Source organism: Etheostoma cragini, chromosome 11 (assembly GCF_013103735.1).
Source record: "Etheostoma cragini isolate CJK2018 chromosome 11, CSU_Ecrag_1.0, whole genome shotgun sequence".
NCBI lineage: Eukaryota > Metazoa > Chordata > Actinopteri > Perciformes > Percidae > Etheostoma > Etheostoma cragini.
Window position 1 is genome coordinate 15,487,367 of NC_048417.1, and position 22,221 is coordinate 15,509,587.

At 38.2% G+C, this 22,221-nt stretch overlaps 1 protein-coding gene across 1 annotated transcript in view; it reads right to left on the bottom strand.

The window, feature by feature from the left end:
* Positions 1-3,328: 3,328 nt before the first annotated feature.
* Positions 3,329-22,221, bottom strand: part of scn1laa (sodium channel, voltage-gated, type I-like, alpha) — a 28,803-nt gene continuing 9,910 nt past the window's right edge. The window contains exons 7-27 of the mRNA XM_034885232.1: positions 21,538-21,774; positions 20,893-20,956; positions 20,606-20,747; positions 19,304-19,510; positions 18,734-19,000; positions 17,265-17,636; positions 15,742-15,874; positions 15,359-15,597; positions 15,094-15,267; positions 14,639-15,004; positions 13,979-14,458; positions 10,642-10,774; positions 10,392-10,546; positions 9,929-10,102; positions 9,714-9,836; positions 7,521-7,796; positions 7,315-7,371; positions 5,701-5,838; positions 5,447-5,551; positions 5,075-5,345; positions 3,329-4,949 (exon numbers count right to left, since the gene is read on the bottom strand). Coding sequence (XP_034741123.1) covers positions 3,766-4,949; positions 5,075-5,345; positions 5,447-5,551; positions 5,701-5,838; positions 7,315-7,371; positions 7,521-7,796; positions 9,714-9,836; positions 9,929-10,102; positions 10,392-10,546; positions 10,642-10,774; positions 13,979-14,458; positions 14,639-15,004; positions 15,094-15,267; positions 15,359-15,597; positions 15,742-15,874; positions 17,265-17,636; positions 18,734-19,000; positions 19,304-19,510; positions 20,606-20,747; positions 20,893-20,956; positions 21,538-21,774 — 5,297 coding nt within the window. The 3' untranslated portion in view covers positions 3,329-3,765. The remainder of the gene's footprint in view (positions 4,950-5,074; positions 5,346-5,446; positions 5,552-5,700; positions 5,839-7,314; positions 7,372-7,520; positions 7,797-9,713; positions 9,837-9,928; positions 10,103-10,391; positions 10,547-10,641; positions 10,775-13,978; positions 14,459-14,638; positions 15,005-15,093; positions 15,268-15,358; positions 15,598-15,741; positions 15,875-17,264; positions 17,637-18,733; positions 19,001-19,303; positions 19,511-20,605; positions 20,748-20,892; positions 20,957-21,537; positions 21,775-22,221) is intronic.

A 22,221-nucleotide genomic window follows, 5' to 3' on the forward strand; every position in this document is an offset into this window, starting at 1 on the left:
TACATGTTTGCAGCAACTCTATTCTCTGTTGTATTTCCAATGGTCAAGGTGTTTTTTTAGCGTGTGTTGTGAGTTACTGTGGGTGTGGTTCACTTGAAACACAACTGTGTGTGTATGAGTGACGGCAACTTAATAGTTGAAATAAAAAGAGAGTGTGTGAGTGTCTGTATCTGAGTCTGTGTGTCTGTCTATTAGTACATAGGGAAGGCTAGGGGGGTACTCACCACTACCCAATCTAATGGGATTTTCCACCCATCCACAGAAAATTACATTACAGAGCTGTTATGGGCAGCATTCTCAAATTTCCCTTTGAATCGTTTTTCCCCATGCCCCTCCATGCATGCCAGTGGTTAGATCCCAAGCCAAATAGACATCCTTCCATATATAACATGTCCACATATTATTGCCCAGCTTGTGAGGCTCCTGGGATGGAGACGGCAGACCGACTTCCGACCTTCCAGCCTAATGCGGTCTAACAAAGGAGCTTGATGTCATGTTGCTGGGCAACTAGCAAGGAGAATCTGCAGAATCACTCTTGATTTACTGGTCATTAGAATAGGCAATCTTTAACCCCACTTGCTACCATCAGTGGAGCTGTGTGCTGGTTTTCAGTCATAGGCTTACATCAGATGACATTATAGGCAATTATTTGTCACGAAAACAACATGTGAGCCATAAAGTAGGCTTCTGTGAGTGGGTGTGGCACAAACTGATCATCACATAATTGTGAGACAGCATGGGAGGAATAATCAGCACTTTGCCATCAGCCTCTTGTTTACTGCCCTTCGGATTCAGCAGCCACAATAGGTAAAAGCGTTGTTGGACTGTAATGAATATTTTGACTGGTATTAATAATTAATAAAATGTTCCACCCTCTTAAGATGCTAATAGTTTCCGGCAGGAGCCACAGAGCGCACTTAGAAACCAGATTCTAGCTTCTTGCGAATATGATGCTAAAACATGCTGCACGCTAAAACAAAAAAATCACAATGCTGCACATTTCACCTCTGAAGCTCCTGGGCAGGATAGACTAAACTATTTAGGTGTTTCATTCAAATACTGGTGTATCGTATTGTCACTCAACATGATTTTTAAAAGTTCACAAATGCTTTCAAAATCCCAAGAGATTCAAGAGATCAATAGAAGTTGAACCATTTACAGTTTGAGTGCTCATTATATTTTGCACATGAAACGGACACTGATAACTTCCATGTTTTACAGGTTCTAAAATTACACTAATGCTGACTGCGGTTATAGCAATCAGCATTGTAACAGTCATAAACTGATATAACTGATTGTGGTTAGCACTTTAGATCCAGTTTTCAAAATGAAATCTCCACCCTGTAACAACTGAAAGATACAATGACTGTATTCCTCATCGATTTCATGCGATTACCATCTTAAATCCTTGCCTGCCTGATGTCAATCACATTACTTTACTAAACAAATATGAAGTGCAGTTGAAGTATGGCAATGGCTCTAAAGATCTATACATTCATGTAATAAATGTGAAAATCTTGGCATAAGAAAACAAACATTTTGTAAAGAAATAAACACTTAGGTGTGCTCTGACTTTAAGACTGTAATAGTTAAACATTATATTGAACCTAAAAATGTAGTCTTGGGTGGAGAAACATGAATTAATAAGGGAATAGTGTTTTACCAGTTGTTTAGATTATGCATACCCCAATCACATATCTACAACAATTTAAATTAAAAGATATCTATGTATATCACATTTTTGCTGAACGTTGCACAATAAAACGGAATAGTTATTTCTGTAAAAGAGATTTTGAAGAGAGAAAAAGGGACATACATAAAGTAGTACACAGTTTCACCAGAACATATATAATAACAGGGTCATTCTTCCTGGAGAAAAGACAAAGAGGCAAGCAAAGGCCAACCTTTGGGCAGTTAGTCTCACTCTGGGAGAACACCTTTCACAGTTAGCTCAAAAGAAAGAAAAGGTAATTAATGAAGGGACCTTACATACACAAAACAATATACAAATGTATTTTTCTATAAAGACATGTAATGAATGTTTTAAGCATAGTTGAGGTACATGTACTCTTTATTCTGTTGGCGTTTCAGTGAAATGGGTAATAGCCGTGTCATGCATGTAGTTATTTATACATACAAGCATTATGCATATGAATGACGGGAAATGTTACATTCGTAATCAAAACATTCTTTCATTATGCATATAGTATAGAGTCAGTAATTAATGTTTTATTTACATGCAAAATATACTTACATGAATGGAGTTTTACTTTTATAACATGGAACAACAGATGGGAAGAAATAACAAAAGTAACACACTAGCCACTATAAAATGTAAACAGAAGATTGAAACATGAGATCTGTGATGCCATGTCTTTGAGACAATCATTCAGAATATTCTGAGCTGTCTTTCATCCAACCTTGATATTTAACATGATAAAGACTGAGAGGAAAAACTGTGTAGAAACAGTAAACACATAAATCATCATCTGCCATTTTGTTCTTGTCATCATTTCCAAATAAAAAAATGCAGTTAAAGGTTTAAAAGTAAAGCTTGGACAGCACAGTCATATAACAACCCAAGTAATCAAACTCAGGGCTTTGTCTTGTGAAGTAAAATCACCGTCCACATAGCAGTTTTCATAGACATTTACATGTTTTACCTCACAGCTCCTAGGGGATGTAAAGTATCCCTGTCTGCTTTAATACGCAGATTATGGAGACTATATTTGGGTTCATATCACAGGGAATACATAGTAATTTTTTCATTAATTCCATACTTCCATGATCATTACATTGAGGTCCATCATTAAAAATCAACTAGGAAAGAAAACAGACGCAAACAACATACAGTAGGCTTTTTCCTAAATTCACAACTTGGAAAAGCACATATTCAGTTGAAGACTGACGCTCTTAGCTTTTAGCTCAGTTTCATGATACAACATTAGCAATATTGTAAATGGTACATAGGTAGCACACATCAGGCTGAAATAGTGTGTGAAGGAATTTGATGATCCAACAAAACTGAATGTGCAAAGTATTTCTGCCAAGTGTTACTGCTCTGACACTGATAACCAAACATAATCAACACACTCGGCTGAATTTGTTTGGACTGTAGGCTAAACTCATCCCAGACTAAGAAACAGACATGTTGTGACTGTACAGTATACTTGGAGGAGAAGAATGATGGTCAGGGAGAAAGCATGATAAAAAATAGTACTCTCTAGCATGCACAATCATGGAGTTTAACTCATGCAGGTCTACATTTCTAGTTAACTGCAGCAACTCCAACGTGGTGTCTTGGATCTGACAAGCTTCTCCTTGTAAAGATTATCTCTGAAGAAGCATGCCTTTTGAAAAGTAAAAGTGTAAAATTGAATAAAACCTAATTAACCAAACTATGAATTAAGCAATAATGTAAAAAAAAATTATTTTCTGCTTGAAAAAATGTAGGTAAAGTAATACAACAGTCAATGATATAACAATGATTCAAGACACTGGATAGCAGAACTAGCTGCAATATAATTTAAAGCATTAACTAAAGTGTCTTTCAGAACTATTAGCCATCCCCACAAACATCCTTGCTCCTGAACACAGCCAACATTGCCCCACTATAGCCTGAATGGAACTCAAGTAAACCTGGTCAGTTTGGCATAGATTCCATACCAAGGGATGGAGTCCAATGGATGTCTTAGTCACTTTGTAAGGTTGTAAACATGTTGTCATTAATTACAATGTCTTTGTTGCATCTCCAGCATTCTTTTATTACTCTCTGACATCTTTTCCCTCAACCTCTTTTTCACTTTTGTCTTTTTCATATTTGTTTTTTCCATTTGTTGTCACACTGTTACATGAAGGTTGAGGGGCCGTTGAAGGAGTCAGTTCACTTTTATCAGCACTAGAAATGTCTTGGAGTTTGTCAGTGACAAGATCCTCTTTGTCAATGTGTGTTTCATCTTTTTGAATATTGTTACTGGATGAGTTTAAGGCCTTTGTGGCAACATGCTTCCTTACATACTTTTTGAATGCTCTCTGGATGATAATGGCTGACGTGTCCTCCTGTTTGCGGCGGAGGGTGGTAGTGATGGGTTCATGGGACACTTTGGAAGGATTGGAGGCCATGAAGCGCTCCTCCATCTGCCCCCTTAGGATGTCCATCTCCCCACCCTCGCCCAGAACACGTTTTGTGAATGCAAATAGGATGTCCAGGCAGTGAATCCGCTCGCCATTGACCATGGGTAAATCCATAGAGATCAGTTCCAGCTTGTTAGGCATAGCTATGCGTAATGGTGGGTCCAGAGCATCTGCAAATTCTGACAGCTTATTGTACTCTATGAACTGTGTTGCATGAGGATCAAACTTTTCCCAGACCTCATAAAATGTTTCAAAATCATCCTCACTTAGTGGGTCCGTGCTCTCCTCAGTGGCCACACCAAAGTTTTCTAAGATAACTGCAATGTACATATTCACTACAATCAGGAAACAGATGATGATGTAGCTCACAAAGAAGGCAATCCCCACAGCAGGATTTCCACAGTCTCCCTTAAAAAGACTGCCAGGATGCTCTGTGGAATTGTTGCAATCATCTTCATGTTTGTTGAGAATAGGAGCAAGTAGGCCATCCCACCCGGCTGAGGTGGTGATCTGGAACAAACAGATCATGCTGTTGCCAAATGTCTCAAAATTGAAAAGATCATCAATGCCTGCTTCCCTCTTGACGTAAGCAAAGTTTGACATGCCAAAGATGGCATAGATAAACATAACCAGGAAGAGCAAGAGACCAATGTTGAACAAGGCAGGAAGTGACATCATCAAGGCAAACAGTAGTGTGCGGATTCCTTTGGCACTTTTAATAAGGCGGAGGACGCGACCAATCCGAGCCAATCGGATGACTCTGAACAAGGTTGGCGAAACAAAATACTCCTCTATCAGTTTTGAGAGAAACACACCTAAGAAAAGAAAGCAAAACATAAATAGACTGTAAACAATGCACACATACTGTATATTAACAAAATTAATGATTTTAATTTATTTGAGCATTGCAAACAGAGAAAAGAACAGAGACAAGTCATACCAATGATTGACAGGAAGACAACGATGAAGTCAAACACATTCCAGCCATTTGTGAAAAAATAATGGCGAAGCGCGATCATCTTCAACAAACACTCTCCAGTGAAGATGATAATGAATACTACATTAATCCAGTAGAGAATATTGTCCTTTTGTTTGGACTGGTCTTCAGTTTCCACCATCATGGCCACCATATTCAGCCATATTAGAACCATTATTACAATATCGAATGCCTGTTTTGTGGTGAAGTCAAAGATGTATCCTTGAATTTTGTTCTGCAATAGACACAATGCACAGAAACACAAATACATTTTAGGTTATACAAAACAAGGCTCAAATAATCATTCAGATGAGACGCATGATTAAAGTTACATACTGATGGCCTAGGAATAGGTTTTTGAGGTTTCTTTGACCCCAGCTTTTTCATGGCATTGTAGTATTTCTTCTGTTCTTCAGTCATGAAGATGTCTTGACCTCCAAAGTAAAGAGGGAATGTGATGCATGTTAAATCCCAGCGAAGGGGATGAGGAGATACTGAGATAAGACAAACTAAAAGCAATGCTTTTAAATATTGCATTTCCATTAGAATTTCAATTCCAAATATAAAATGGTAGCAGATTTGATACTCATCTTTTTCTTTTGCTGATTGAAATTGTCTATGATGACACCAATGAAGAGATTGAGTGTAAAGAAGGCTCCAAATATAATGAAAACAACAAAATATATGTACATAAACATGTTGTTCTCATATTCTGGTTGTTCTTCTTGCTGTAAAAGAGACAAAAAATCTGACATTAGTGCGTTAAAGTTATAATCCTTAAAGGAACAGGAAAATTTATTGAGACTTTAGCTTATTCAACCTACGCCCTAGAGTTAGATTTATACATATCCTTCTCATCTCCGTGTGTCTCTGTCTGACGCCCCAACCGCTAGCCTAGCTCAGCACAGATCCTGGAGGTAACCGGCTCCATCAAGCCTACTGCTCCCAATAAGTGACAAAATTACGTCAACCCATACAAACCGGGAACTATTCTCCAGAGAACGCGAAGCACTGCTACTTGTTGTTGTTGTTACTCTCTGCTCCTCAGTACAGGGCTTCTTGTGTGCAGCTAGCAAATCACGCCACCCAAGTAGCAGGAGTAGCAGTGCTTCACCTTCTGAGGAGAATAGTTCCCAGTATGTACACGGTTAGAAGATGGCCGTGTCTCATGTGACCTTATTTGTACACACTTTGACTATACAAATCACAACGTGTAAATAGGAAAATGTTGGCGTTATTTTGTCACTCGTTGGGAGCAGTAGGCTAGTTGGAGCCGGCTACCTCCAGGATCTGTGCTGAGCTAGGCTAGCAGTGGGGGCGCTATCGCTATGCGGACATATGTGGACAGAGTTACAACCTGCACAAAGACAAAAAAGAGTATATATGGACTTATCTAACTCTGGGAACTCTGGGATACAGTGAATAAGCTAACGTCTTAATAAGTAGGTGTGTTCCTTTAAGATTCAGGTCCTGGTGGATTTGGTAACTGGCGCTAACAGCACTAAGTGTAACTTAATACTACTGCGAACACTCACTCACAATTTGTTCACGGTGAAGCCAAACAAACTCATTGTTCTAATAAAGAAATTAGTCAATGATCGTTGCAGCGACGATGTAATTGCATGCTTCACATAGGGCAAGTTGTTTTTCACACAATAGCTGGCATAGTAAAATTAGTTAATACAGCTTTGACACATTGTTTAAAACAAATAATAAAAAATAGAATAAATAAAACAAAATCCAATACAAAGTTTAATTTATTGACTTTTTTCAATTTGGCATCGACAATGAGTCTTCATGTCAAAAAAGAAAAAGCTCCATTGCTACTGCCTCATGAAAACTAATGACAGCCTTTTGCGTTTAGTATCAGCAGGTTGAAGTTACTTTCTACAGGACGAGACCCAAATGCAATACACATCTTTGTTTTTCTGTGTTGTGGTTTGATTTGGGAATTTATTGGTAAACTGAAAAACAATTGCTTTATGTTTTGTCATATGGCAACATTGAATTGTTTTTCTTTTTAACCGTTTGTTTTTATTTAGCCATTTTTTATCTTACATAAATAGAGTGTTCATTTTGTTGCTTGATTTCATAAACATCTTAAGGATTATAACTTAAAGCATTGTAATATTGGGATTCACAATGTACAAAAGAGATTACAAAATGTAACAAATAGGATGAGCTTAACATTGTAATTTCATTACCTTGCTTTGAGCGTCTACAGCAGCATACATGATATCCATCCAGCCTTTGAATGTAGCCTTTATTGAAATGAACAATATTCACAAAATAATATTATAGTAGGCCTTTGATCATCCATCAATGTCAGTTTTCCACCAATACAGCAAATAACATATTAATAAGCTTAAATCAGAAGTTACCAACTAATTACTAATGTTCAGTTACTTACCACTTGCAGCAGTGCAAGGTAACCCAAGCCAACGTTGTCAAAGTTGATTTTGGAGTTCTTCCAGCGAGCAACCTCTTTGTCAAACTTCAAACAATCTGTCTTGTTTTTCACCATTGATGGAAGGAAATCTTCATCTGAGGTTCTGTTGACACAATGGCCGTACTTCCCCGCAAGCAAATTGACTCCCATGATGCTGAAGATGAGCCAGAAGATGAGGCATACCAGCAGCACATTGAAGATTGAAGGAATGGCTCCAAGCAAGGCATTCACAACCACCTGCACACCAACACATAAAATTAACCCATCTGTATACAGCACAGATCACAGCATGTAGAATTAAAAGTACAGAGTATACAGAGTACTGTATACTCTGGTAATGGCAAGAATAGGAAAACACAAGAGTGAACGTTTCAGTGCCAACATACACATCAGCATGAGCTCATCATAACTATGATTAACACCAAAAGCTCAAATACAATAACTGCATGGTAAAAGGTAGGAAAAGAATTAGGAGAAGAGGCAGGAGAACAACACTGTGTGCTGTATCTAAAAGTTGTGTGCGGAAGCACTGAAGGGAGAGGAAGGGGACGGGATGAAGAGGAGGGAGGGGCAAGCTAGTCTCATTTTGTTTGAAAATACTTTGAACGTCAACAAAATGTAATGTAACCCAACATCGCTTAGAGCACCTTCAATATACTATATCTGTTAAATAGCTGGAGTGAGAACTCTGTCAGCTTAGCTTAGAAAAACGCCAGGAAACAAAGCAATACAGTTTGCCTGGCTGTATCTAAAGGTATAAAAATCCAGTTACCAGCATTTTGAAAGCTCACGAATTAGGGCCTGAGAGCCAGAGAAGAATTGAATTATAGGAATTATTCCTTCTTTCTTTCTTCCAAAAATTTACGTATTTTAAGGGTTTCGGGAATAGGCGCACAAAAAGGCTTGTGAGCACCCCCTACAAAGTAAAAAAATGCAAGCCCCTGCAGTTTGTTTAACATAGACCAACAAAACTTGGTACACATATGTAGCATGTCAGGACATACAAAAAAGCTCATTGGAGCCATACCGTTAACCCAAACGGAGAACCGCCATTTTGAATAGAATGTTTGAAATTAGTACAATTTTGGTCATTTCCACACATTGTACTTCAACAAACTCCTCCTAGAGATTTCAACTGATGGACTTCAACATTGTTTTGTACCATCTCAACACATTAAAGAGGAACAGTATTAAAAGAAAAACCTTTTGGCAAACGGTGTGGGTGTGGCATGGCGGCCATTTTGAGTGTTTAGCAATAAACTAGAAAGTGACTACAACTAGAGTGTACATTGTCTTATCTGTTTGAAATGTCCCATGAGCCACAAGAGTCCAGGCCTGAGGACATATAGAGGCTGAAATTGACTTCAGGTCATAACGCCCCTGCTGGCAACAAGAAATCCACCTTATATGACAAACACCATCCAACATGAAACTTACAATGTGTGGTAATACTGAGCCGGCCCCTATACTTAAAACACAACCATGTCTTGTGTGAGGTATCACTGAACATAGCAGAGAGTTCTTTTTTGATTATGACCCACTCATTATGGATTAGCCATGCCCCTTTTTATAAATATTGACCCGTTTGATGTAGAGTCTTGTGTGAGGTATCATTGAACTCATCAGAGAGTTGCTTTGTCATTCCTTTGGTCATTGTTTGGCCTGCCCCCTATGTTTTAGCCAGTTCCTCTCTCATAACTGGTGACCAATTTAAGGTAGTCTTGTGTGAGGAATCATTGAACTCAGCACAGAGTTCTCTTTTCATTGGTTATGATTTGCCCGGTCCCGTAGGCAGAATTGTGTTATCTTTGGAAAGAGGCTAGCTGTTCTACCCTGTTACCACCTTATAAGCTAAGCTAACTAAATACGACAGTGGTATAAATCTTCTCATCTGACTCTTGAGCATGAAAGCAAATAAGCACATTCCCCAAAAGGTCATCAAAATCCCACATCACTGGTGTATAATTAGTTTGTAATTTAACAAAAAAGTAAAATGATCAACTTTGTTATTTAAATAGTTCAATCACACTGAGGACAAATAAAAGCTGGAAAAAGAGGGTTAGGAAAGGATGGGAATGCTTTGCCAGACTGCTCAGTGCCTGTACTCTGTACCAGTGTGACTCAGAGTGGGTAGGGAAATCCAGTGACTCTTACCCTCATGCCTTCAAACCGAGACAGGGCTCTCAGTGGCCTCAGAGCTCGCAGAGTTCTCAGAGACTTGATTGGACCAAGATCAGAATATCCCATGGCATTGGCCACCAAACTGACCAGTGAGACCTAGAACACATGCACACAGACGTCATTAAAAAAGCAAGCTAAGAATGGTTTGGACAAGTAAGTGTATGTGTCTTTCAGGTGTTTTAACCTACATCAACAATTAGGAAGTCCAGCCAGCACCAGGCATTTGTAAAATACTTGGCATATCCATACGCCACCCACTTCAGTAACATCTCCAGAATGAAGATGTAGGTGAAGATTTTATCTGCATACTCCAACATCGTTTTAATGGTCTTTCTCTTCTCAATGTAGACGTCTTCAAATGCCTGGATGTGAAGACGATAGTGTAAGTAATTAATTGTAAATAGGAATACAAATTAAATGAATACATCTTATTCAAAACCTTGATCTTACTTTGGAGTGAATTACAAATGTTTTATTTTTGTAAGGTAAGGTAAGACTGTACTAACTCAATACAATCAAAGGAAATGTTCTTTAAAAACAGCAGTTTGAGAACATAATGCCTGCTCAGAGATGCCACATACAATATGTAAATAGGTGACAGCAGCCAAATCCGGTGTTCAAAAAATGTTTTACTTCCCGCACGTCTCTTACCAGTGCTCCACTGCTAAGCAGGATCATGAAGATGATAAAGCTCTCAAACCAGTTGTGCTCCACAATGTTGTAACAGGTCTTTCTAAGCGTCCACCACATCTTCCACCAGCCCACTTCGACGTTTACCTGACAACATGGGAACTTTTGCACACAGCCTGAGCAGAGACAAAGGTGGGGTGATTTACCAGTGCATTATGGATTATTAGATTAACAACATGGCTGTAGCAGTGGTGGTTGCAGTAGTATTTACCATCAGGAAAGCATGCGTCCGGTTCCATAGATTCTTCCAATTCAAAGTCTACAGAGTCTCTTCCCTCCCCGCCTGGGACAACATCTATTGTGCTGCCCTCAGAGGAGCTGGACTGGTCATCGTCATCTACAATCTGCGGATGAAGCCGAGTAAAACGAATGTTGAATGAGCAAACATAATAGAGTCATGGCAAATGTAAGGAGCTGACATGCACTTCATCAAATGGCAGTTATTCTCAGACAAAAACAGTCTAAAATACTAAGAGATTTGCACAATACTTAAGTAATAATGTAATTGTTATGTTGATGTTCTGTGTGTCTTGTTTAGGATTGTTTGTAAGAAAGACTTCACAAGAATCAATGACAATTCAGTTCAAGTTTAAATCAAGTGAATATGGCTAAAATAAAGAGCAGGCATGAATCAGTATTTGCTGTAACAAGACTAATCAAATTTTGGGCCCTATCTTGCACCCGGCGCAATTTACTTTGTACACCCACGCATGTATCATTCCTATTTTGCAACCGATGCACAGTTGAGTTTTCCCTCCACAGACTCACGTTGGTATATTAGGGAATGAACTTGCGCTCCCGGGGACAGTTCAGCAAAAAGAGGAGGCGTGTTCCGGGCAAACGTTCCCTAGTACTATTTTGCATTTTCAGAAAACAATTCCACCACAGACCAGGAAAAACGTACTCTAAAGTCAGTTGCTAGTGATTCAGATGCCATTTTAAGGGCGCATGCTTGGCCGTGATGTAGAGTGTCACACCGCACAAACACTTTGCTTCTCTCATCTCACAGACCCACCAGTTCCAATTGTTCAAAAACATACATAAATACAAGGAAAATATGACCTTGTTTTACACAACGTTTGCATGAATTGTGGATGTATTGATGACATAAAGGAGGACCTATTAGAAGACGTAAGGCAATGTGATGTTGAACTGCATGTGCCAATGCCACTTAACACAAATGCTCCAGCAACAGCACGGGAGAGGAGAGACAGAAGAGCTGCATTGTCTATTGAGAATGGAGAGATGTCATGATGACACAGCGCCCCACCCCCAGAGATCACGGCATCCTCCCCCTTCCGCTGATAAACACTCCGCTAACAGATGTTTTGTTTTGCCATTTGTGTAACTTGTAAAGTTTAATTTCGGGTGGCCTTTTCATCTCTGAGGTGAGGTAATCTCAGTCTAATGTTAGGCTACATTGAACAAATATCACCATGCAATCATACCCTTGTGATTCAGTGTGAGAGAGCCCTCTTTATTTACATATTGTCAAAAAGAAACAAGTCCCCTTTCTGCATTATAAATAAATAGCAAAAATGTAATAAAAAACCCCATAAGGGCATACTCATTAGATTGAGAGCAGAATAACAGTGCTTGTCAACAGAGAATGCAATAAGGAGTCCACATTGTAGTTGCTATGGATGTCTAGCCTTATCAAAACTCCAAATAATGTAAGACAGTATACCATACTCTCAAAGATATGATATTATGCCAAAAGTGATTGTGACATTAATTAGTCACTAACATTTTACTTTTAGTTTTTTTATTAAATAGTTGTTATTTATTCAGCTAAACAAGAGTGAAACTATGTGAGAATAACATACAATGCTCATATAATATAGTATTTACATTGTATAAAAACAAAGTTAATTTAATATGACAGAAATATCTAAGAATTATTGGAGATTTGCTGCCTGGTAGTGCAACATGGTCTCTCCCTGCTGTTGTATGGCATTCTACAGGGTGTGTCTCCTAATAGCTGGTAGAGCTATGAAGCTTGAATGCCTTCCTGGAGAATGCAGCAACACTTGGCTGTCCTGGGACCAGCTAATGCTGTGCAGGGAATGATGTAAGCATGTTACTGCAATATACTGTGAGCGTTAATATCAATTTGATGATTGTTTGTGCTTTAGTCTATCCATTGTGTTTCTGTCTCCAGCGGGTTAGCAAAATGTGAAACATAACAATTATGTTGATTTTTTTTTAAATATGAGTGTCATTTTGAATTTTCAAATGCATGGTTTGCAGAAACCCTTCGTATATATGTGCTGAAATCAGAAAAACACCATGTCAAAATGACACATATCCTGGTTTTGCTTTGCAACATTGCAGTTCAATGGAATGATGGTGATTCAATTTTGTCAGAAACTCAGAAAATAAAACAAAACAAAAATACTTTTCAATTGAAATAAATTGACTAACTTTTATGTTTGAATACATAAAAATATTTCTGCATCAACCAAAATACAAATTCAGTACTAAAGAGAAAATGATGGAAAGAAAAAAAGAATGAGTGATCTGTTAAAAAGGTTACTGAATGGTTATTGTAAATGACAAATGTTTTGTATAGTATAGTGGTTTTACGCGTCTTCTAAAACTTTGAGAGCATCTGTAAAGCAGCAGCAACAAATCTTCACATACAGTCAATACAGTATGCCTGCAAGCAAAATGATTGAACACTGAGACAAACATAAAAAACAATTAATTCACAAAGTGGGCTACATAAACAAGTTGGAACAATCATATAATATAGACTGAATATTTACCAACCAATCGCCTGTTTCAAACAGGCACATTTTCATACAGTGCAATATTTAATATTTAGCCATTGCTTTTCATTACTGAGCAATATTTATTTATATATTTATTTATTATTTAGTACTTAACTATGTCATTACTGTGCAATATTTATCTATACTTAGTTCATTACAGTGCAATATTTATTTATTTGTTTATACCTATCTCCTTTCACACACTGTGTATTCAAGCCATTTTAAATATGCATACAGTTGCTCTCCGGACTGCACCAGGCCCCCCTTTTTGACTTTTAATATTTTTGATATTTTATATTTTCATCTTATATTTTGTGTCAACACTGTAAAGTGATTGCTTCAATCTCATTGCACAGGTACTGTGTACTAATGACAATAAAGGCATTCTATTCTATTCTATTCTATTCTATTTTCAACGGGCCCTGTACTAGTTTTACTAAAGCGTTGTTAAAATAACAATGACATGCTGCGTATTGACTTTAAACCAGGTTTTTGTTGGTCAATAGAACAATTTCTTTCTGCTGCCGCAAGACGGCAATAAGCCAGGAATTCACTTGAACACACCTCCCTGTAAGATGAGCACGCCCATGGGTGCAAAGATGGGCAAAGGTGCATTTGCTACTTAAACGATGTGGGTGCAGGAGGTGGAATTAACAACTGCGTTGGTCTTAAAAAAGCAAAGACACTTGCTCCGGGTGCAAGATAGGTCCCTTGGTGTTTAAGTAAAATCTAATTTCTAAGGAAATTAAAGTAAAGGCACCTTGGCAGACTTACCACATGGCATCCTGCTGCATCAGATGAGGCACTGCTGAAGTCTTCCGTGTTGAGGTTTTCAAAGTCAGACTCTCCCACAGCAATAGGAACACTGAGAGTCAGACTAGGATTGTTTATGAAAGACATAATAGAATCATCACTCTTGCTGCTGACAATGTACTTGTCTCCAGTTTTGTCCACTCCGGTCACATCCCCATTTCCATTCTTAGGAAAATCTTTGATGATGTGGTTGGGGACACCGTTTGGCCCGAAAGGTTTGTGTAGCTCATCCAAGGATTTGTCCTCACCTTTCCCTTTCTTTTTTGTCCTGAGACAGACACTGTTGCAGCTGTTTCGAAGTAGAGACTTGACAAAGGCAATGCCTTTGTGAATCCGTCCGATGGCAACCTGCAAATTGTTCATGTCGCTGTCATCTTCTGTCGCTGCCAGGTTGTCAGCACTAAATGAACTGAGCAGCAGGGCCAGGAATAGGTTCAGCACCTATCAGATAATGACATGACTTCATGTAAGATTGCGTTACCTTAGCTATTGTACGTGATGAAAACAACAAAACATGTGTAGCTATAAAACTGCATCATTTGTTGTTATTCTTTACATCCGTGAGCTAAATCTACAAGAGTTGGACAAGCTGGACTCATGAAGTAAAAGATAATAATGTACCACAAGGTTTCCAATGACCATAACCATCATGTAGACAATGATGCACATGGGCGTCCCAGCCACTTCCATACAGTCCCACATGGTCTCTATCCACTCTCCACAAAGCACTCGGAACACAATGAGGAATGAATGGAAGAAGTCGTTCATGTGCCAACGGGGCAGACGGGGTGGAGTGCATTGTTTGCAGATTTTAGACATATTGTCCTTGTAATATTTTCCAAATAGCTGCATGCCCACTACAGCAAAGATGAAGACGATAATGGCCAGCACCAGCGTCAGGTTGCCCAAAGCCCCCACTGAATTACCAATTATTTTGATCAGTGTGTTAAGAGTGGGCCAAGATTTAGCCAACTTGAATACTCTCAGCTGTAAAAACAAAAGAAAAAAGTTATTTCACATCTTTCAGCGCAAAAAATGCATTTTAACATATTAGCTACTGTATAACACATACTTACCAATCTGAATGATCTCAGAACAGCCATGCCACCCACTTTTTCCAAACACAGCTCCATCAAGCTTAAACTGACAATGATTGCATCAAAAATGTTCCATCTCTCCTGGAAGTAATAGTATGGGTCCAAAGCAATGATCTTGAGAACCATTTCAGCCGTGAAGATTGCAGTAAATACCTTCATAAAAAACACAACAGGAATACTGACCATTAATGAAGCTGTTGTACACAAAAACATTTTCTGTACTCTACTCTTACAGTCCACTCACCACATTGCCCAAAGCCAGCATACTGGTGAAACCTTTGCTCATTGGATAATGCTCCATGGCCATAAACAATGTGTTGAGTACAATGCAGATGGTGATGGTAAGGTCCCCAAATGGATCCATCACAATTAATTTAACCAGCCTCTTGATCTTCAGCCATGTTGGACAACATTCCCAGATGAGGAAGGTGTGGGCAAAATTGTACCAGAAAGGAGGACACTTCTGCCTCGACTCTTCAAACTCTGATGCACACAAGTGATGGAAAAACAGAAGCAATACTTTTATCTTACTTTTATCTTTTATCTAAGTGTATAATTTATCTTACAAGTATCCAATATATAACCAAGATAGGATGCCCGTGCCATGGTGTACAGTAAAATACCTACCCTCCATTGTACTGGTTATGACACTTGCTATACTATGAACTCTCTGTCTAGCCTGTGGACCCTCAAGGAAATCCATAAACTCCTGGTGTGTTCCTCCGTCGGCCTCTCCGTATTCTGTGTCAGTGGTGTCCGCCTGGATATAGAAACAATTGTTACAGATGCAACTATGCTACAGACTATAATTACGTGTTACTTTGGATACATAGCAAATTTAACTAAAAGTATCAGTATTTTGCATCATGGTAGACTGGGTAAACCCCGCCCACTCTGCCGGCGATTTGATTTTGCCCTAGAGCTCTGTCTGGAAACCTGCAAGTTTAAATACATTTTACGATATGCACTTCATTATATGCACTTTACTAGCCCATTTACACTGATACATTTCATTCACAAACTCAAAATTGTAACTAGGTTTGTTTTGTTGTGTGTTTTTCTGTTTTGTTCTCAAATAATGCATGAGGCCTACTGCTTATAATTTGTATTTTGTAAAAAACTTTAATAAAGCTCTTTATGAAAAAAAGAAACCTGCACGTTCTTGCTTCAGTTTACAATTTTGAAGGAACCAATCCCAAACTGGCTTATCTAGGTGGCGGGCTATTGGTGAGTTTAACACAATTAAAATACAAAAGCGACTAAGCAGTTTCTTGTTTACATTGAAGATATCGGCCACCAAAGCGCAGCAACCCATTGATGTCGATGCCGCTGTCGCTTCTATGTTTGACGATGCTGGTCTGAAGAACTATCCAATCGCGTACAGGATTGTGCTCGTTGGTCACACCTCTTAAAAAAATACAGAGCAAACTCTCCAGACCAATGCTCAATCTCAAATCTAATAAGCTTGGCTTGGGCTGGGGATAGCCAGACTACCGTCATGGTGCAACACTGCAAGAATAAGGGAAGTAACAAGCAAAGGCAATTGTGCATAACAAAATTGTTATACATTGCTATACCAGGTTGATTGCAATAGGGAAATCTTAAGCTCTATGTGATAATAACTTGGCACATTAGTGGTCCATTGGTCCAAAGCAGAAGTAATGGTTGCTAATCCTAGTGGATTGAGTAACAAACGTGTTAGAACCTTTTTTGTCATTCCTGACTAATAAAAACAGCGTTACCAGTTAAAAACCTGGTGGGTCACTGAAATTTCAAATCACTGTATATCACAGAATGACATTTTTTGTATTTGAGTAAAAGTCCCAGCCACTTTATCTTTAAAGTTTGTTTAAGATTTTTCAAATCCTTTTTGCTTATGATTTAAGCCATGTTAGCGGCATAATGATATTTTTTTTGGATTTTAGTGAAATATCTTGAAAACATGTTTCATGAATGGTCATGAACCTTTGTACTTTGGAACTTTGCAATACAGCAGCAACATCCTTCACAGGAAAGGACATAGTACAACACACAGTGTGAGTCAGACAAAAGAATGAAATTAAAACCAAAATAGATAGAGCTACAGTATGGACTAATAGGCTACAGAGAAATGAAAAAAGGGCCGCCTGGGCTAGACAACCCTTTCTTACATTGTCTCCAATGGAGGCCATATCTACCATCGCTTTAGGCAGAAGAAGCCCCACAGGTGACGATGGGAGTGAATTCCCATCCGCCAAAGACACAACTCCATTGCAGTCTACAGAGCTGTGCTTGATCTTGCTGGGTGGAATCAGTCGATGCAACAAGAAGCTGCACTGGCTCATACTGCTGCTGCGTCGATCACAACTCCGGGGAACAAACAAAGAGCCCCTCCGACTCAAGTTGTCCTCAAAAATGCTGCTCTCATCATCGGCAAACTCATTTTCTGAGCCCACCTCCTGCGCTTGGCCTCGGAAACTGAAAAGGCTGGTCCTGCTGTTCCGTCTGGATGAGAACAGGGGCCCACGAAAACTCAGAAAAGACTAGGGGAGAAAGATATTCTTCAGTGGATACATGATAACTGTTGATCGTAAAGAGGAAAAATGATTTCTGCGTGGTCGGTTGAAGAAAAAAAATGCCTTATGGTGATTGTAAAAATGATGGTCATAATGATTTTGATGAGTACTGGAAGGGAAACTACTAAATAAAAAATATATATGTTATGTTATATGTTAGATGACTATGATGGTATTGATGATGATCATGATGAAGAAGAAAAAGATAAAGATGATCATGATGATGATGCTGCTGCTGCTGCTGATGATGATGATGATGATGATGATGATGATGATGTTCATAATAATGATAGGCATTGTAAGGTGAAAATTTGTAAAATAAAAATATTATCTTGATGATCTCTGACAATAACAAGAATACAAGAAGTTGATGAAGACAAAGACGAAGAAGAAAAAGATGATGATGACAATGACGATACCGATGATGCCGAAAGCAATGTCGTTGTGATAGCAGAGAATGAAATGTTGCGTTGGGCTGAATTGACATAAATGACATGACATCAAAGTAATCACAAAATGTGGAAAGCCGGCAAATACTTATGTTGAAAAACACATAGCCTACTGAATATTCTAAAATCCAACACTTAGTGTAAAATTGGAACTGCTCACAACTATCAGCTGCTGTAATGTAATCTTGGTAATCACATTATTAATCCATCTGCTTCTCCTCTACTTATGTCATAACATAAGCCAGTGAATCATCTTCATGACAAAAGTTTGACATATCTGCCATTCAATTAAGAGAACACTTATCCATTTTTTTAATATAGGCTACTGTGGCCGCTGGAGCATACATGCATCCATACAATGTTTCCACATTGTTTTGCAAAAAAGAAGAAGATAAAAAGTTTGTAATTTGGTAGGGCTCTAAACTAAAAAAAAAAGATTATTCAATTCAATTGTCTAACAAGTATTGAAACTGTATTGTTTTGGACTGATTCAAAATGAACTAAAATTTATGTAAAAAGAACTGCTCAAAAGTTGCTTTAGAGTTGAGAACGGAGCATAGTTATAGAAAAATATCATATTTTATTGACAGATCATACTGACAGATCATACTGAACCTGATGTGCGGATGAGCATTTCATGTCATAGTTGAGCTGGTTTGCATCCACAGAGAAGCGGAAGTGAGCTTTCTTCATGCTGTCCTGTGACTCGGATTTAGGAACCTTCTCATCACCGCCTTTGCCCTCCTCCTTCATTTTTCTTCGCCTGTTGCGTCTCTCTTTAGCACTTTTGGAGCTGAGCTTGGAATTTTCAGAGGAGCTCTCTGGGCCAACAGCTTTATCGCTGGCCTCCCCGCCCTCTGCAGCGGCTGCAGTGGCTGCTACCTAGAAGAGGAAAGTAACAACAATAGGGGGATATAAACATTTGTGATTCTTATGTAGTTTACGTTTTCATGTATTTCATCAAATGATTTGTAATAGCAACTGGAAGACGTTTGCAAAATACGTTTGTTGTATCTTATAATCCCATGTGGGATGGGCCAAATGTTCGGCACGACCCAGAAACAAAATTAAACTAACTAAACTAATTGACTAAAAACAAGACGCATCCCAAATTTATGTTATTTAATATATAATGGGATCAGTAGTTTTACAAGAATAATATGGGGCTCTTCGAATGTCCTGTACCTGAGCGACCTCTTGCTGCCGTCTCAGCTGCTCAAGCATGGCCTGAAATTTTTCCTCCTTCTCCTGCGCCTCCTTTATGGTGGCCTGGCTTTGCTCCTCGTAGGCCATAGCTACTACAGCCAAGATCAGGTTGATCAGGTAGAAGGAACCGAGGAAAATCACCAGCACAAAAAAAATCATGTAGGGCTTTCCAGATGCCCGCAACGTCTGGAAGGAAAATAAACAAGGCAGAGTTCTACTATTTAATATACTTATACTTAATACACTAAATATGTTTGTTCTTTTATCCTATACCTTTTAATGTTTTATTTCTAAAATTCACATTACTTTTCTACTTCGTGCTATATGCTTTAAGCTATCATTTTCATTATGATGGCATGACTGCGTCCTCCATTGTTTTTTTATATTTTAAGAAATAATGTCCAGATTATTTTCATAAACTAATAATATTAATAATAATAATAATAATAATAATAATAATAATAATAATAATAATAATAATAATAATAATAATAACTTTTATTTGCAACACACTTTATATTTAAACTAATCTCAAAGTGCTCACTCATGTTTAAGAAACCCATGAAATTTTAATACAAGTCAATGACTTTTTTTTCAAATACCAGGGGAAATTTGCTGCAGTAACACCATCCGGCCAAAATATAAAACAGAAAAAATAACATCTATTGCTATTCCATACCATGACCAAGGGACACTGACAGAAAATAGCTTGTTAACGTTACCAAAACAGTTACTACTAACCAATCACAGTGCAGTGTGGTATTACAGTTTGCATTACTTGCTGATATTACAATGTTAAGCCTCTTCAGTGGACACCTACTGTATTTGCCTTAGGGCCATTCAAGTTGTGTTTGCCTGAGTCACAATGGGACTCATCTTTGTTTCTTTTGACCGGGATGCACCTGCACTTCATTTAGAGGTTTGTTTGAACACTTTTAATACCAGTATTGTAATGTGAGAATGCATTGTCTTTGACAGAGCCCCTCCTTAACCCAGCAAACAATGCCTTTTTATGTTTTTAGAGAAGCAGACTGGACAAATACAGCACTAGACGAGTCTTGGCCCATCTTATCATTCAAGAATGGTTGTACATGGTATACAAGTTTGAATAAACTATAACTGTATTATTGTGTTTATCTTATACTGTATTTTAATTTTGTGAAAAGTCTTTAGTAATTGATGTTTTTAACATTGTTAAAAATAAATCATACATGCATGCATTTATATATGTAATTTTATGACTGAAAAAGTTCATCCAGTCTTACAAATTACACTGATTACCTGCTGGTAGAGGTTTTCCCAATAATCCTGTGTCATCAGTCTAAACAGAGAGAGAAAAGCCCAACCAAATGAGTCAAAACTGGTGTAATCGTAGTCTGGGTTTTTCCCCGCTCTGATGCAAGAAAACCCCTCTGGACACCGCCTGCAACAAAGATGGAGTCTGTAAGGCTCACAAAGAATCAAACAGTACAGTAATGTTAATGCAGAAACAGATGCGTCATACACATACAAGGATTATAACATTCTATGTTGTGTCCAGTCTCCTAGTGGTTGGGGAATATGCTTACCCAGCTTCACTGCCATTGCCACAAAGCAATGGATCTCGTTTTCCTGGAAGGTAATAATGATTATCTGATGGGAAAAAGAAAATATATATTTTATTAATTGTATCATATTTTATAATGGGCACACCTCTGCAATTAAAAGCAATCAAATACAAGAGTGCTGCAAGAAATAATATATCTGAGACGCTTTTTTTTGCTGATCACTGGGTCAGAGAGGTGTCAATTCAACTCAATGGCCATTTTCGTGCGTGTGGTTAGTGGGTTGTTGAAGAAGACGGCATTATACGCAGTTTTGTTATGTGAATGTTTTATCTCTCAAAATAATGCAGTCCACTGTTGAACAGCATCATTAAATATAGCCTATAATTTAAAGGTACTCTATTTCTGAAACAATGTCAAGAAAAACTAAATATCAAAAACCTCACAGAGAATACTGTATATTGTAGTGTTGTTGTGTTTAATCATTAAACTGTAGAGATGTAGTCAATGAAGTTAATATTTAAAGAAAACAAATAATAATGACAAGTGGTCCTAAACACAGTCTCTCTTCTCAATAGTCCCTAGTCATGTCTTCATTGATCTGTGTGTTTTTATTTTGTGCAGAATCAAGTTGTCATCAACTGAAACAGAGAAAAGTTAAAAACTCACTCTTATCAACGGTGTAAGCGTCCCAGTCGAAAGTGTTGTTTGTGTAGTTCCCATCTGATATACCATTCAAGGTGGAATTGTCATTTATTATTGTCCGGACACACTTTTGCTTTAAATGGCCCATAAACAGTTGTAAGCCTATTAGGGCAAAGACGCTCAGGCAGAAGACGGTGAGTATCATCACATTGGCAAGCTTCTTCACTGACTGGAACAACGCACCAACAATGGTCTTCAGGCCTGCCACATACAGTAAAGCTTGTTAGATGGCATGTGCACACAGTAAAAAGTGATGACAATGAGTTTTGCCTTTAAAAGAGTACTTAACCAATTTAGCACTGCAATTCTGTAACATTGTTGCACTCACAACGGAACAATTAGCCTAAATAAAAATGTTTGATGCAGCAGAACCAGAACTATCATTGTTTCTTGTTGAAACCTGTTGCCCAAATGGCCCACAAGCAACTGTACAGTTTTGTTGTAGATTCAGGAGCTAATAGCGGCTAATGTAGCCTAGAGACTCCACCCTCTAGTTTTTTCAATTTAAAACTATAGTCATAAGACCCAGTGCGGATTCAAGTGGCATCACTTAAAGTAATCTATCAAACTTTGTGCAGCTCTCTCTGTAGCCACAAAATAACACAAATAGACTTTATACAACCTTTTACACATGTGCATTAGTACTCC